Source organism: Nelumbo lutea, chromosome 8 (assembly GCF_056320005.1).
Source record: "Nelumbo lutea isolate HS-2025 chromosome 8, American lotus-T2T, whole genome shotgun sequence".
Lineage (NCBI taxonomy): Eukaryota > Viridiplantae > Streptophyta > Magnoliopsida > Proteales > Nelumbonaceae > Nelumbo > Nelumbo lutea.
In genome coordinates, this window is record NC_142691.1 from 5,970,137 (window position 1) to 5,988,241 (window position 18,105).

General features: G+C 39.9%; 1 protein-coding gene and 1 long non-coding RNA gene across 2 annotated transcripts; one reads left to right on the top strand and one right to left on the bottom strand.

Moving 5' to 3' along the window:
- Positions 1-332: 332 nt before the first annotated feature.
- On the bottom strand, positions 333-2,153 carry LOC148842375 (uncharacterized). The gene is made up of 2 exons (XR_016103262.1): positions 2,065-2,153; positions 333-1,802 (listed from the first exon to the last, which is right to left on the bottom strand). It is a non-coding gene; the product is annotated as an uncharacterized LOC148842375 (long non-coding RNA).
- An 8,018-nt stretch (positions 2,154-10,171) lies between these two features.
- On the top strand, positions 10,172-17,662 carry LOC148842376 (S-adenosyl-L-methionine-dependent methyltransferases superfamily protein). The gene is given in 9 exon segments (XM_088958654.1): positions 10,172-11,140; positions 11,996-12,063; positions 12,874-13,021; positions 13,105-13,147; positions 13,150-13,184; positions 14,166-14,252; positions 15,583-15,628; positions 15,631-15,667; positions 16,214-17,662. Coding segments are annotated over 9 exon segments (864 nt in total). The 5' UTR covers positions 10,172-10,870; the 3' UTR covers positions 16,344-17,662.
- The last annotated feature ends 443 nt before the right edge of the window (positions 17,663-18,105 follow it).

Sequence of the window (18,105 nt, forward strand, 5' to 3'; positions counted from 1 at the left end):
GTTTGAAAATGAATATATTTTTATATTATATATTATAATATTTAGTATACACTTATATTATATATAGAATATAAAAATGTATTTATATAAAAATATTTTTTCATAATATATTACAAATATATTTCTATATTATATATGTATGTATTATGTATTATGTATATGTTAATCAAGTTAGGTTCAAGAACTTTCGAGACGAACATTTTGTTAATTGAGGTCGAGTTCAAATAATTAACCAAACTTACCTCAAGATTCAGATTAGATTTGAGCCTAATCAAACTTGAGCCTGAACTATTTAATTAAAACTTTATTCAATTAGGGCTATGAAGAATAAATGAAAGAAAAATAAAAGATGAATTTATTAAACTATTATTATAATTTAACTAATTAACTAAGTATATCATTACTATTTGAAAATTAATAACTCTACCCTTGTGATTAGCATTCTTAAATGTTCCTCACAGTCTATGCACATGTAACCCCACATGACGTATACAATTTTTTCCAAAACTCAATATTACCCTCGTGCCCTGAGCCCCCACTCTCTCTCTCTCCGAAGACCTCCCCTCCGCCTCTTTCTCTCTCTATTCTCAACCCTCAACCTCTCGTCTGTCTCCCCTCTGCCCCTCTGTTTTCTTTCGAAGAGGACTCATTGCCGCCGCCGGAGCGAAAAGGGGGTGCCGCTGCGTCTTCACTCTTCGTCTGTTTCCGAGTGCGTGGAGGGGTCCGCCGCTGCAGCGACGGTGATGAAACAGTGACGAGGGTGAATGGGGGGAGAGAGAACGAAGGGATGAAGAGAGAAAGAGAGGGAGGGAGCCCTGCGTCGGTGGCTGTTGTCACTTGCGACGGATATGCTGAGAGGGAGAGAGAACGAAGGGCTCGTCGCCTCGCCGAGCAGTCTTCGGGAAAAACAGCAGTGGCCGCAGTCATTCTCTCTCATTCATCCCCTACTTCCTTCGAACGAAAAACAGCGGCGGTGGCACCCCTCCCGGCGATTCTCCGGGCCAAACAGCCCTTCGTTCCGAGAATGGAGCAGCGGCGATGATTTCATCGTCAGAAACGCTGAAGAAATCACCGAAAAAACAAGATTTTAATCAAATCACAATACAGTTTGGTGATCTGGGTGACTTTAGAATATCGCCAAAAAATAGCTCAGTGAAAGCTTCATCACCGGCTCGGTGAAAGCTTCGTCGCCATTAGATCCGCTCCATCGGTGCCTGTTCTCCTTCCCTGCGAATTTCCATTGCTTTTTTGGAGAGCTTATCTCACTGAAGAACTTAGAAGGAATCTTGATATATATCCATGCTACTTTTCGTAGAAAGGCTTGTGGTTTGGGGCTTTTCTTCACTTATACTGAAATGGGTATTTCCTCTTCGAGATCTTTCATCAACTCCCAAGCGTTGATGACCTCAGGTTCTTCAGAGCCCTTCTTCTGAAATTTGGGAGATGACACGAGGAAAACTCTTCACCTCTTTGTCTTTTTTGGGGAGAGGGAAAACAAAAACCATTAAGATTGCCGAGTTGATTGAAGAAGAGACTGATATGGAGAAGAAAGAAAAAGGCACCCAAGGAACTGGTTTAGAAGAAAGGAAGGTGTGGAAATCCTTTACTTATACAGATTCTGTTCTTTCATCACGTCCCAACGACCTCAACCCTTGGAAATGACAATTGATATCAACGGTGGCTGGACAATATCTAGTGGCAAGCGATTGGCAACGGTGAAGCAATTGGCAAGCGAAAGCAACGGTGGTACCCGTGGCCCCCCTCTCTTTCTCTCTCTCTCCCTACAAGTGTCATCATCACCGCTGCAACGACATATTTGAGGAATAGTGAGAATGTGCCCATGTTTAGATGCTTGATGATTTCCGTCTTGGCATTTTATCTGGAATTAAACCACCCGCCCCTCCTAACGTTCAAGTCTTTGATTTCTCTGTGTTTGATAAAGTTGTACTTTCCACAACAATGATTGGTGGGTTGGATACCAAAATGATCGGAAGAAAAAATAAAAAAGAAACCTTCAAAAAAAAAGGAAAATAACAGGGGAAAATTAATGACGATTGGACTTACCTGATCTTGAAAGGGAATACTTGAAAAAGGAGAACAGGAGTCTCACAGCGGCGGCGGCAAACTATAGATTCTCTGAAGCAGAATCCAATGTTATAAAAGGGGTTTTTCTCTGTTTTATTTTGAAATTTAAAAAAAAAATAAAGAATAAAATAATATTTTTTGCTTTCTTGTTCATCAATGTTAATAAAAAGGGTAGAATTGGTCAATTATCAGGAACGGTAAGCATAGTATTAATCAATTTTCAAATAATAAAGATGCACTTAGTCAATTAAATAAACCATTAAGAGTAATTTAAAAAATTTGCCCAAAAATAAATCCATTGAAATAAATAATAATTATTGTAATTATCATCATAATCAAATTAAACAACTACTATATATTAAAATAAAACTTCTATTATAAAACTGTAGACCATTTCTAATATAATTTTTTTATTATAAAACTGTAAGTATATGAATCAACCATAGTTTTTAGCATCAGTCCAACACCCAAGAGAAGACCGTAGAGTTCCATATACGCATGTGTGTGTGAGATTTTCACAAGAAAATGGTGTTTATAAACTTCTCTTTATTTGCCAAATAAAGAGAAAAGTTCAGGATGACAAGCATGAAAGAGCTGGTTCAACTTTGGAAGCAACCACTTCTTGCAAAATATTGCCCGGAGATGTATCAATCTCTTCCACATTTTCTTAATTAATTAATAGACCTGAGTTCAAGCCTTTTAATTAAATCTCTAATTCGCGGCATGGCTGCCACTCGGCTCGTCTGTTTCATTTACCATTTACCAACCTTCACGCTTCAATCTGCGGCTGAAGGAATCCAATGCAATTAAGTGTAGTTGATGTGGATAATTTGGTCTTTCAATGAAATTAGACCGAACTTCAATATTATGTAAGTAGACTATTTCGAACACTTCACAACTACATCGGTCACCTCAGGGCCACCCCAACATACCGAACTTCAAATAGCTAGGTGGGACCTTAGGTCGGTGTATGAGACAACTTGCTTCCATTGAACTACCCTAGCCCTGATAAGATGTGGCCTACATCGAAGGTGTGCAGTGACTCACAATTAATGATGAACTAGGTGAATGGGGATTATGAGTTCCGGAAACCCACCATGTTAGTCTATCTGGCCAAGGTCAGAGAGCTCCTGCCCAACTTCCACTCTTAGTACATCCAACAAGTGTCGATGTCTGAGAATACCGAGGCCAATGCGCTCTCAAAGCTGGTCGATGCGATGGATACTATTAGGCCCAGAAACCCACCATGTTGGCCCACCTGGCCAAGGTCAAAGGGCTCTTGCCCAACTTCCACTCTTGGTACATCTAGCAAATGCTGAGGTCTGAGAATACCGAGGCCGATGCGTTCTCGTAACTAGTCAATGCGATGGATACCATGAGGAGAACGATCTACATCGAAGACCTGCCATGCCCTAGCACAGAAAGAGTGAAATAAGAGGTCGCTCCTATTTTGGCTACAAAGTCAAGCTAGATGGATCCGCTCATTGACTATCTGCACCACAGGACCCTACCTGTAGAGCGTAATGTAGCTCAGAGGGTAGAGTGGCAGTCAGCTCGCCATGTAATCATATGCGAGCAATTGTACCGTAGGTCGTTCACGCTCCCCTACCTGTGCTGCTTGCGCCAACCTGAAGTAAACCAGGTGCTACACGAGATCCATGAAGGTCTTTGCGGAGGAAACCTGGGGGGCAGGGTGCTTGCCCAAAAAGTGCTATGACAATGCTATTATTGGCCCACGATGAAGGTGGACACACTAGAATTGGTTTAGAGGTGCAACAAGTGTCAATGGCATGTTAACATACCACACTAACCCGTTGCCGACCTGAGGTACTTTACCAGCCCGTGGCCATTTGCACAATGGGGGTAGATATCCTCGGTCCCTTTCCACCTGCAATCGGGCAGAGGAGGTTTTTGGTCATCGTGGTTGATTATTTACGAAGTGGGTGGAGGCCGAGCCGTTGGTATCCATCACAGCTCATAATGTGTAGAACTTCTTCTAGAAGAGCATTGTTTGTAAATTCAGACTCCCCAAGGTATTGATTTCGGATAACGGGAATTAGTTCGAAGATATCAAATTCCAAAATTGGTGCACCAAGACCAAGATGGAATCCAACAGAACTTCACCTCGATGGCCCATCCCCAAGCAAACAGTCAGGCCAAAGTGACGAATAGGGCGATACTCTATGGACTCAAAGCTTGACTCTCCTGAGCTAAAGGTTTGTGAGTGGACAAACTGCCCAGTGTTCTATGGGCCTACCAAACTACTATCAAGACTGTGACCAGGGAGACTCCTTTCAACCTAACGTACAGGGCGAAGGTTGTCATTCCAATCGAGATTGAGGTGCCAACCTTGCAGTCCGAGACATATGATGAGGAGACTAACGAGGACAAGTTACGAACTAACCTCGACCTAGTAGAAGAAGTCTATGACTTGGCCTATATTCAGACCGCAACATACTAGCAGCGGGTAGCTCGGTACTATAATGCCCGAGTTAAGAGGCGTTAATTTCAAGTTGGCAACCTAGTACTCAGGAAAGTTATGGGCTCGGGGCGTAGGAAAGCTATGTCCGAACTAGGAAGGCCCCTATAAAGTTTTCAAAGTGATTGGTGAAGGTACGTATGAGCTCGAAACATTGGAAGGGAGGCAGGTACCCTTTGCATGAAACATTGATAACCTAAGTAGGTATTACTTGTGAAGAGTTCGAAAGTTTCGAGTTGCATATGCTAAAACTATAAAATTTCACTAAGTGTGAAAATAAAACCACCCGCCTTGGCGACATGTCTAGCCGACGTATGAGCACTTCGGCTAAAATGTACACAAGGGGAAGCCAAACCGCTTTTAGCTCTAAGGCCCCCTTATGCCGACCTCGAAACATGTCGGCAGTTCAATACCTCGACATCATTTTTGACTTAGCCAAAATTGTGAGTCTAGTCATTTTGGCACCTAGGCAATTTGTGCACCTCATCACCTGAGCGACACCAAATGTTTCAAGACTTACCTATTTTTTAGCAATTGAAAATGCACATTAAGAAGGAGGGGCACAATATATATAACTCGACTTCATTTGAAAAGAAAGAGTACATCTCAAAAAAAAAATAGAAAACCAAGCTCAGAGGCTCAGCATATAGCATATATGTACACTAGGGGTCCAAGAAAAGAGACAAAGAAGTTAGATATCCCGGGGCTCATCTGCTCCAACATCTTCCATGTCGACATTTGCTCTACCGTCTGCACCATCACCAACTACATCAACCTCATCCTCCTCCTCCTCGGAGTCAGGCTCTTGATCGACCCAACCCATCATCTCGACGGTGCATGCCAAGGACTTTAGCTTGCTGAGGTCGAACTCTAGGCACACCAAGACTACCAACATCTGACACAGCTTGAATCCCTGACGAAAGGCATTGGATCCAAAATCCTCCCTCTCCTTCAAGAAGTCGGGTGAAGTCTTGAATTCTTTGACTGTACAGACCTTGACAACATGGATGTCATTAAGAAACTTGGACTGCTACTTAGTGAACTCAACCTTCTTGTGCCCGAACTCCTTGGTCAGCTTCTCGACCTCCCTTGCCAGGTCCGCCTTACGACCTCGCTCGACCATGAGCTCGTCTTTCAAGTTGCTAATGGAACAAACATCCCGTTCAACTCGGGACCTGTACTCCTCTACTTCCTCCTCGGTAGCCTGGGCCCTAGCCAGATTATTTTCAGTCAGCCCCAACAAAGAATGTGCCAAAGTGTTCGCCTACAGAAAAGATTAAGGGAAATGAATCCAAAATGAAGGTCTGAATGAATACAATGGGAAGGTCGGGAACATACCACCATGAGGCAACACATAAGCTTCACCCTGAGCTCGTTAGGACGTGACTCGTGAAGCGTTGTGACCTCTTAGGAAAGATGACCTCCTTGCTCCTTACCAGGGCAGTCCAAAAATCCATGATGGTGTGCCTCTCCTCGGGATTGGTGTCGGCATTTGAGCCTCCGAACACCCCGGTCTCGGGTGGGGGAAGGTGCTCCTCGAATACACAAGTGGTCTCAAGTTTTGGTGAGGTTCGTTCGCGCTACGGTTTCTGAAGCTGCTACCTGAGGTGCCTCTTGGTGAGCCACCTTCCTCTTCTTCTTCTTCATAGATTCGAACAGCCCGAAAGTTGGCACACCCGACATGTCTCCTACACAAGAAATTTAAGGAAAAGACAAGCTATAAGAAGAAAGTAAGGAAAAAGAAAATACCCAAGCCTGAGGTGACGACCTACGTAAAGGACTTAGCCTAGCCTGGATCTACTTCTCCTTGGCTAAGTACTCACTCAGCATAGACTTTCGGTTCACTAGGACATGCACCCTTGCTTGCAACCACTCACTTAGAGTGTCCTCCCCGAAGTCCTTCACTCCCTCTCTCCAGGTCATCAGGAATGGCCATCCGCCATTTAGGTTAAGGAAGAACTGCTTCCTCTTCCATACCGGTACCTTGGAGGGGAAGCCATTCAGCAGTTTACACCCAGGTCGGTAGGACAGGTAATAACTATAAATCCCGAGAGTGCTTGAAGGGTTCTTCTTTATGTGGCACAGGCCGGCGAAGGTTTTGACATCTAAGGGGAAGCCAACGTGGTGACAAAACGAAATGGTGCCGACCAGAGTCCTAATGGAGTTGGGGTGGAGCTAATCTAAACTAATGTTGTAATAGTTCAATACCTCGGGGATCAATGGATGAAGGGGGAACCAAAGACCCACTTTTAGGGCCTACTCGAAGACAACTATCTCATCATCCTCGTGCTCTCACAGGTACCCCTCAAGAGGAAGAGAGTATCTAAACTCATTCGGAATCCTGTACTGGGCAATAAGCTTGTAGACATTATCAGCAGAGAGCTCGGAAGGACCGAATTGGTCCGATGTTCTAACCTTATGTGAAGACGAGGCCCTCCTATGAGAACCATGCCGGTCTTCAGCCGAGGTCCCTTCCTTAGCCCAACAAGGACGGACCTCCCTCTTCTCCGGACTCACTACTAGACATTATGAATGAAATGGAGCTAAGGCAAATGACTCACCTAAGAAGAAAAGACTGACCTCGCCGATAACACCAAGCACTCTGATAACGTTGAGCTCCACAATATCACTAGGAACTCAAGGTAGGGACAAGAAAAAATGGGCCCTCGAGGGTCATATTAATAGATGGATGGACCGAACTATTGACGGTTGAAATCAAGGTTCAAAAAAGCATTATGTATTGGCCGATACATATTGTTTTGGGCACTTCTCGATATGCCCCTACAAAGGTTGTATCGGGTCAGGGCCTAGTTTAGAGGATAGTCGAAACTTAAACTAGCCCCTCTAAACCAAAATAAAAAAAAAATAAGTAAAAGTAAAAAAAAAGAAAAAGAAAAAGGACTGATGCTGGCCAATACACCTATCGGCCAATATCGATACTTTGAACCTTGGTTGAAATCGGTTGGATCCAACAATTCGCAAGGGTGCGATGGTTCATATTTCAAGGTGAAATCAATTTAGCATGTTTTTGATGTCCGCGCGTCCCCGATAAGATACGTTGTGCCTAGGCTAGACCGATTGAACCGACCAGATCCTAAATCATTAATCAAACCGTGAACAAGGATGGAGAACAGACCAAATCACCTCAACTCATAACTATTCCCTCGTCGGACTGACCACCATGGACTCGGGAGTGGGGGGCAATTGATGAGGAGTAATTTGGTCCTCTAGTGACATCATGATGCGTGGCATTGCAGAACAATTGGGAAACACCTTGACACACATAAGCAGACCACTTCGGACACTTCACAACTACATCAGTCACCTCGGGGCCATCCTAGCAGACCAAACTGCGAACAACTAGGTGGAACCTCAGGTCGGTGTATGAGGCCACTTGCTTCCACTGGACTACCCTGGCCCTGACAAGATGTCAGGTCGGCATGGGAGGCGACCCACTTTTGTCGACCTGACCTGAGTTCAGCTAGCGACCTATGGTGACCTCCTTCTTAAGCGGGTTATTGTCTCCGAATTCTCTAGGATCACAACACTCGACCATTAGACCCATTTTTCCGCATAGTCCGCATCAGAGTGGATCAGACAGACCTTATCTCTATGTGTGGATCACGTATTCGACTGAGAGACCTTATCTCGAACGCATTATAGAAAGCTCTCAATTTCTTATACTTATATAAAGGCATCCCCTCCCTCATAGAAGATACGCACGATTTAGTTCTCACAATGTTCTAGCTCTTTTGCCTTTAGCTCTATCCAAAATCTCTATTTCCTGACTTAAACATCGGAATGTCTGCCCCGGATAAAACAACGACATTCTGATATTCTTTTTGCAAATCGACCCAACGAACATGAAGCTTCAATATCGCGCATCATCACTTGGTATAATATATGTTGGACAATTTTTGTATGCCCTTAGCTTCAATCAGTCTTGATGTACTTTTGATATTTAATACATGTTTAATTCATGTTGTGTGGTATACTTCTGTGTAAGACCCTAAAACTGGACACTTAATGAGACTTGTATTGGTTTTAAATGTTCACAGCCGTTGGATAAGTCTGGGGAGATTTATCCTGCCAAGGCTGACACTGGTGTGCTGCCAACTATTGGGGTGGCTTGTCTCAGCCGCCAGGGTGAGACCCAAGGCACATGCAGTGTAGGATTAATTGAAGCCTTGAACTGGACCAGATTTCTACTATTGCCCTGGACCTTGGAGATTGATGGGCAAAATTGAAAAGTTACACCCGACCCCTAGACGATTATGGTATTGCACTAGGTGTCGGATTGGGCTATTTTTGATATGCCAATCAATGAGATCCTTAACGGGGGTCAAAACCTGGGTATATTGGGATAGTTTGAGAATTCATCTGAGTGGTTGATCATAGTGACGGGCAGCCCCTTTGTCGGACAATGGTAATGATCATGGATGCACTCTCTCTGATGGAAACCAAAGTGCCAGCAGTTGATTTCAATTGTTGGAATTCTGTTTTGCAAAATTTATATATACGATATATATTTAAGTATGTTTTCAAAATGTTTGCAAATGGTTTTAATTTCCGGGATCCATGTAAGTGGAAAGTGCAACACTGTTCCTTGTAGCTAAGGGAGATGTCCTCTCTTGTCGGGCAGTGCTTGATCATTATGAGTTGAGAGGTTAAGTGTAAGGCCATTTGGGATGATACCTGATGGGCTAATCTTGCACCTGCCCATAGTCCTTAGGTTTTTATAAGATGGCTCGGCCCAGGGACCACTTAGTATAAGTGTTGGGCCCATAGGGTCCATGTGATGGGCTCAGGGGGTTCATTGGGCTTTCTAGTGAATTCAACTAGGCCTTGTAACAGAGGCTGGACTGAACCCATGTGGCTGGTGTGTAGATCAATGTTTGGGTCCCACGCCATACAAAAAAGTCCAACTAGGTAGCAGTTTGGAAGACTTTTGAGCACATAACCTTATTGGGCCTAAAACCCATTTCGAACTGGATTGATTTGATCAGTCATTATTAAGGAGCGAATCTAAGATTAGGATGAGCCCAAAAGCTTATCTAATTTGCAGATAGGATTAAGAAGAGTCCTAATCCAAATACAGATTTGGATAAGGGGCAACTCCTGATATGATTAGAAAATCATTTCTTAATCATTAAACAACTGGAAGAAACCCTAATCGAATTACATGATTTCAAACCCTAGGGAGACAGAACACACATTCTGTAGTTTTCTGAGATAGGATCTCAGAAACCCTAGAGAAAATTAAAGCAATTTGCCATCTATTTCTTTAGCTTCCTCCAGTTGAAGCCGCCATCCATCTGTTACAGTTTGTTTTCTCTGTCAGAGAAAGATCAATAATAGTTCTTGATATCAGTTTTTGTTGAAAGACTGATTCGGTTTGGTGCTCATTGTCATTCAAAGGATTCTTGTGAAGGATTCGGTGTGTAGGATGCACTCTGCTAGTTCTGTTCTACAGTTGCTGTATCATCTTGAGCGGGAGCAGATGTTGGTGCTTTCTTTGGGCGTAAACACCAATTTTGGGAGATATTATTTCTCTGGATCAAGTATAATTACTCCCCTTTCTTTTTGGTTCAAATCTGATTCGGTTCTAATTCAAGTGGGATCATTGAATCTTGATTCTAAAATTAGGGAATGTCATTTCTAGTTAAAAGGCATTAAATAATTTTTTAAATCCGCCCACCTATTTCACAATTATTTTGGTGTCCATACGATGGATTTTACCATCCCTTCATACGATGGAAGGGATTGTGAGAGCTTGCAAACCAGAGTTCAAGCGTGAACCAACTGATGAACGAAGCCATGCCTTAGTTGCGATACGAGGTTGAGGTTGGTAGTGCAATGATGCCTCTGCCCTGGTTCAAGGTTGCCGTCAGATATCTTCAACGGAATTGCGTCTTTGGTGGACGTGGGTGGTGGCACCTAACGGTCATGGCTTACGCCCAGATTGTCCTCCGGTGACATGGTTTCTCCGTTACTGCTTCCCTTTCTTTGCCGCTAGAGAGTAGAGACACGTTCATGGCCTCTTTATCACTTATCCAACGACAATACCGTTTTGGAAAGTAAACTCGTCAGCTCAGCTTGACTCGGTTACTTGGTGAGTCAAATGTTAGAGAATTCTCTGTTTTGGTAAAAGCTTCAATTCAATGCACAACCAGCCCGAGTCAACCGAGGGGAATCGGCTTCCATATCGCTGGACCCGCTTGTTCATGGTAGTTGTTTAGTTAGTCAATTTCTATGAAATATATAAATTAGTGGAGTGGAGGGAAAGATAATCAACGGCTTTATCATATGGCTCTTCCTCTTGCCCACTCGCTGCAACACGGAGTACCATTTCAGGCGGGTGCCTCTTCCTTTGCTTCTACGTGCTGTGTCAATGCTTCTACTTTTCATCTTTCAGTCAAACTGAAAAGGTTGAACGGCGGAAACAGAGCACCTCGTCGGATTATATTAGGCCTCGGTGCCTCGTTTCTGTCTCAGTTTATGGGTATGGGGGGTATAGGCGGAGGAAAATCTTTTCTCTCTTCTGCTAGACAGCAAGGGATCTCTTCCGTTGAACAGGTGAAATTTTCACTTCGTTGTTGCGCTCGCATCTATGGTTATAAGTTCTCTTAATGGATTTGGCTTCTAGAGAATGCGTGAACCTTAGGTATAAAGGAAAATTATAATTTCAGGACTCCTGGCAAACAAATTCATCTGATTTTATTTTCCTTAGTTGTTTTGTTTTTCGGCCTTTATCGAATTGCTGAATTCGAGGATATACGAATGGATGTGAATTTTCTAAGAAAATTAAGAATTTCATGATCAATACTGAATAGAATTGATTCAATTGCTTAATTTTTATCTATGTTTTGGTCTGTCGTCTGTCCGACGCTTTCTCTGTTCTGGGTTCGGTCGATTTCCAAACTTTAATGATGGATTGGAGCTAAAATGGGATATGGGAGGATGAATGTAATGTAAAATTTTGACCTCGAAATTTGAATAAAAAAGCCACTTGTTCTCACGAAAACTGTGCAAATCTCCGGAGTTCTATTAGAAGATGTTGCATAGATGAACAAGAAATTTGTTAGGTTGGGGTTGTCTATTGTAGTGAAAATCGTGAAACTTTTTGGGAGTTTGATTCTGAACAAACTTTTTAACTACCAAGCATAACCCTTCTTTTAATCTGTTTTGGTCCATTTTTTTCTCTATTTATTTTATTTTATTTTTTGGTTACTCGTGAGATAGTATATTATGAAGATGCTCTATTTTTTTTCCTCTGTAAAGCTTAAATCTATTTACTGACTGGTTCTTAGTTATGTCGTGATATAGAATAGTCCTTTTCAAGTCTCATATCCCACCCATGAACTTGAATTGTTCCAACTCCCTGTGATATCCTAATTGAGTGCCTGACGAGCAATTTTGGTGGTATGGTAGGTGCTGAAAAATGTTGAATGGGCAGAAGAATTTACATTCAAAGAAGAGGACTTCCAGAGATTTGATGAGTATGGTTCTGTTATATAATCTTATTGTCTAATTTTGCATTCATTTTGTGCATGATTTCTTGAGTGCAAGCTAATCTAATAACTTTATTTCTAGAATATGCTTACAGTCACCACATTATTGTTTTTCCCCTTTAGAAAAGGAGGCAAGTGTATGAAGTATTAAAAATCAAAAGGGGAAGGTTTTGGACATGAGCACATCAGAGGATGTACAGACGGACAAGCTGTCTCTGCTTATACAAAAACATACCAGAGCAAGAAGCTGCTTCTTGCTAGGTAGATCTAAAGGAGTGACTAGTTTCCAACCCACCCAAGTCTGAGACTGAATAGTTTGTTAGTATTCAATGTTAAATTAAAATATTACATGCATACTTGAAGTTCTTGAATCTCGTGATTTCTTGAATTAGATACTTGAGCTATTTCTCTAGATATCTGTTTATTTTTAGCGTCATTAACTTGTGGTTCCAAACTAATGGAAACTCCTCCTTTGTGTATTTTATTTTTATCTCTTCTCTTGGTATGTATGAAACATCTTAGTTATTACTAATTTTATACTCTATCAATTATATAATGACATAACTTTGAGGTTCGAGTAACATCAGATGCTAATAGCAAGAGAATAAAGTTATACTTTGTGAGTGATTTGTCAAGTGAACGGATAGTTTGATTTCTGAGAGTTTTCTTTCATATCCTTTCCAGCAAGCATGAACTTTAGACAGGACATTTTGTATGCGATTAATTAAGGCATTAGCTTTAACCTAAGTTTGGGTTTAACGTGTATATCTTTTAAAGCACAATAGTTCATTTTGGTAGGTCACCAGATTCTTTATTCTATAAAACTCCACGCTTTGTGACGCACATTGATGATCCAGCAATTTGTGCACTTACAAAGTACTATTCAAAAGTTTTCCCACCTAGTAGCACACCAGGTGTGAGTCTACTGGATTTATGTAGCAGTTGGGTAAGACAGTTCTGACTTTATTTTCTTTGAAAGCTTTATGCTTATATTATCATATTCTGATCATTGTTGTTTTTATGTTCTAGGTGAGTCATTTTCCAGCAGGATACAAGCAAGATAGGGTAGTAGGTTAGGTATGAATGAAGAAGATCTTAATCGCAACCCTGTATGTTAATCTTGATGCTCACAATCCTTTTTCTTTCTATTCTGGGTAAAGTTTCAATAACTTGGTAAATAAATCCATAAGATCTATTAACTGTCAATGCACATTTGACTTGGATTCCATAAGTAATATATTATTCATATTCTGATCATTGTTGTTTTATGTTCTTAAAAGGTTAAAATTTGTCTTGCACATATCTAAATGAAATAGTTGATTTGTGAAAGTTGCAGACATTCAACTCATCACATATATGTTCACAATTGAGTTTGCTTCCTCTTGTTAAAATTCTAATTGTTTTATTTTTCCCTAGTTATTTATATTTAAATGGTTTCATTATTTCAAGTGAAGCTTATTAGGCAAAAAAAAGGGACTCTTCTGAACATGTCTTTTAGCATATTGCCTGCTAAAATTCCTTGAATGCATATGTTAAAAGGAGATTTCAAGGCACACTTATAGGCAATTCTCATTTTGTGTGGTACACTTTGCCTAACCTCAAGTGCACTTGACCTGGCTTATTATTATGCTTCTATAAATTAACCTTGAATTTGATGTTGAATATGCAATGTACTCAGGGTGTAATTATTTTTAGGGTTTAAACAGTTTACCTATGTAGAACTAGAATGTACAAGGCTATAACTTTTGTTTTAACAACAGAATACCCTTGCCAACTAAGCTGATAGGCTTCTTGGAATATTTTATCTCTTTTAAAAATTAAATTTGCATATGCTTATTTATGATTTTTTTGGGTTTTCTTTTCCAAAAGTGGCACCTCACTTTGTATAGACATGAACCTTGTCTTGTACCTCATTCCTCAAGCTCTATGAATCCCTTGTGCTTTAGTTGTGCTTCTCATTTTAAAGCACTTTCTATGTCATTCACTTAAACCCAATTCAGTCTTGTTGTAAAGTACATTCAATCATGATCTTTTCACTCACAAGTCAGGAAAATAACCAAAGAAGTTCTAATATGTATCTTCATTTGCAGGTTCTAACTGAGTATTTTGTACAAGATTTAAATGTGAATCCCAAACTTCCATTTGAAGATAATTCTTTTGATGTTATTACTAATGTGGTACGTGTATCTCTCCCTTGTATTCTCTGGTTCTTTTGATGTAAGAAAGGTGGTTTTGAATCACATTTCACATATAACTGAACAAATGACAAATCACAAAGTCATTCAGTTCAGCCACTTCAACTGTTATCAAACGACCCATAAAATAACTAAGAATTGAGAATGTATTAACTGATTCTTACCTTTTGATTAATAGAAATGGGGTTGATAAGAGACAAATCAAGAGAGGGCCCTTTCTCCAGTCTCTACATATCAACACTTCAACTGTTGTCTCTACATATGTAGAGACTGGAGAAAGAATAAGAAATGATTGTGGGTGATCAAACATTGCATATTGGTAAGACAACTGATATTTTATTACTAAAAATTATGAAGATATGTTGAAGTCAGGTTATACAGTGCAAAAAGAAAGGTTAGAAGGCCAATATTAATTCTGACGGTATAGTAGTTGTTTTTACTGGCCAAGTTACTGTGCAAATAAGAAAGGTGAAAAGAAGTTGCTTAACTATTGGTTGGGGATGCTTAGGACCTACAAATGAGCTCCTGTATTTTATTTTATTTTAGTATTTTTTTCTGGGGGTGGGGGGTGCATCCCCCCAGACCAGCTCAGTCCCTTCATGGCAGTAAGGTTGTTCTAACAGATCATGTGGAGCTTTCTATGGTAATGTTCATGGTGGCATTTGGTCCTAGTAGAGCTGCAATTTCACTGTTAACTTGTATAATGGTGACTAATCAAGGATACCCAAATCAGATCAACCACACCTCATCCCAACTATGAAGATATATAAGTCCTAAGATCACTAGGATGAATCATATTAGATAAAGTAATTAACATAAACAGTATCTGCTCCCCCTCCCAAGACTTTGTAGTTGCCATTACAAACCATCTACCCATTTTCTTAGTGCACTTAAAGGACTATAATGGACAAGCAGTTGGACATTTTTCAAGATCTTATCTTTAATTTCTATTAGCAGGTTGGTTAAATTGTTGGGTCCATTTATGGTTAAGTTATTGCTGGGAATCATTCATTATATCTTTATGATAACTTTTGACCCTTACATAGAGAGTGGCTATCATTGGAGCCTTTAAATCACAAAGGACAAGATGTAGTACCCCATAACACATCTAGAAACTTAACTTTTTCATTTTGTGATTTAGATGTTGCACGATACTAGCATTGCTCCAACTTTTTGGCCTGTTATATGTGAGTGTGTGTGTGTGTGTGTGGCACCTATGGAGTGGACAAATATTATTGCTTACTTTGTGAAAACAATGCTTTAAAAGATATACTTTCTGATCCTTTCCCATATAAATTTGTCAACCTTTCAGGTTAGTGTTGATTATTTGACAAGGCCTATTGATGTTTTCAAAGAGATGTTCGGATTCTTAAGCCAGGAGGTCTAGCAATAATGAGGTGAGAACAGAGCTTGTCTTTGTACATCTTGCCAACAGAACATTTTCAAAGTAAGACAGCTGATACTTCTTTGAAAAAAAGTGGTGAGAACTTCATGTACTCCCTAATATGCAAGATAAACTTATTGTGCTTCCTTTTATGCAATCTAAAATCATATTAAGTGCATCCATAACCCTGAAGAATTCTGCCTTGTTAGTAATTATTCTCTCAGCAATGAACTAGTATGTAATTAGAAAATTTTGTTATGTGGATGAAAGATAATTTTGTTGACTCCAAGTTTAAATTTATGTGACGTATAACATATCATTTTACTCAAGAAGACCAATATGATCTGTGATGCAAAACATGTTCACACTTATGTGGGATTACTTTTTTTGAAGTATTTAATTTAATTTCAGCCATGATATAATTACAGAAAATGATTTTTCAACATTATAGAATGGTGACTTAAGATTATGGCAAACTGTTAAAGACTGCTAGTGGTTGTGCTTGTCCTCCTTTGTGGGAAGACAATTACTAATTCCTCAGCTTTGTTTATTAAATCAGCTTTTCAAACCGTTGTTTTTGGACGAAAGCAATCTCCATATGGACTTCAACAGGTGATGATGATCATGCTTTGATTGTTGGGTCGTATTTCCATTATGCTGGAGGCTTTGAACGTCCCCAGGTGTTTTAATTATAATTTTTCTTTTGGTAAATTAAATTTTTATTTGCATTCATTCTGAAAATCTAATTCAGGTTTTGAGTAACCATAGGCATAAAACTTCCTAAAAGTTAACCTAGTGTTGTGTATTGTGTTTGGTTTATCTGCATGGAGAAGATTTATGGCCCCTTCAGATATTCATTCTACATCTTTCTGATGCCTTGTGATTATATAGCTTACATATCAATGTAGACTGATAACCTGATTTTGAGATGTTTTGTTTTTCATTCACCTTCAGAGGAGAGGAATCATATGTGGCCCTCTCCATTTACTATTGCATTGTTTTAGTATCTTTCATTGCCACCGTTATCTATAAGATGATTAGCTTTTGTTGAACCATTTAGAAAATTAGTTGCAGTACCAGCCATTTTATATGGTAGAACAATGGCAAAACATTTTTACCAAATAAAAAATAAAAATAAAAAACAATGGCAAAACATCAACAATTCTTTATTTTAAAAGTCCACCTTCACAAATTGACAGAACTCTTCTGGTCTTTATTCTGTGGAGATGTTTCTCATTATTTTTGGCTGTGCTTGGTGCCCCGCCTGCTATAACATGGTCAAACTTTTTGCTAGAATTTGGGTATTCATGGTAATAATTGTGACAAATGTCTTTTGTTAGTTACAGATTACTTGTTTGAAAGCATCCTAGTAGTTTTTTCTTAATCTTATATATGTTTGAAGAAACCTTGAAGGCTGAAGCCGACCCCTTTAGTCTGTATTCTGTACAGTGAGATTTGTTTCTCATGTTCCCAAGCCAGTTAATTCTTTGTAGCTTGTAGCTTGAACTTGTCTACTCAGGAACAAACTTACATTTTAATAAATAAGAGTTGCCATTGCGGATCTTGAGGATGATCCACTTAGCCTGATCATTCAGAATGAGATGAGGATTGGAAACTTTGTATCATTGTGCAACTGACAGTATCTGTATATCCATCTTGTGACTTCCCTTCTAACTTCGAATGGCAATTATGGTTCACCATAGCTCAGTGAATAAGTAATTAGAATGATGCAATTGGGGACCTGGTTAGTATTTTCTTTATCAATTTAATTGGGTTGTATTTGATCAACATGCTTTCATGCTCTGTCTCAGGCTGTGGATATATCCCCCAGTCCAGGTCGTTCAGATCCAATGTACATTGTATACTCTAGAAAGGTGCCTACTGCTTAATCACCTAAGCTTAGATTTTTAGGTTGATTTCCGTGTGTTCAGACTAGAAGTGTTTAGCAAAAATACTCAGACGATTTTGCAGAAAGTAAAATAATGCAACCAATCTCTGAATTTTGCAATTTATCGATCTTCATCATTCGAACACTACCAATTGTATATTCCGTTCAATTCAATGCATCAGACATCATTTAGGAGTGGTTATGTAGTGTAAATATTAAGTCTGGTAAAAAATTTGCTATCGACTGGACATTGTTACTACGTTAATGGATGGTTAACTCCATCGATCCATTTTATTGCAATACAAATTACATAATAAGGGACATGGGGCGTCAATGAAGGATGCTTCTTCCCCTTTTCCCTTTTTATTTTCTCTTCTAAAGTCGGTGGGGGATTTCGAGAATTGGTTCCAGACAGCAGAGCAGATGCCCAACTAAACACAGAGCATCAGCTTGTCTTCTTTTAATGATTAATTGTAAAGTAATGATAAACTTAACCACTAAGAATCTAAATTTATTAATCTACGGAAGACCGTGTGACCTTGAACCACGCTCATTTCTGATAG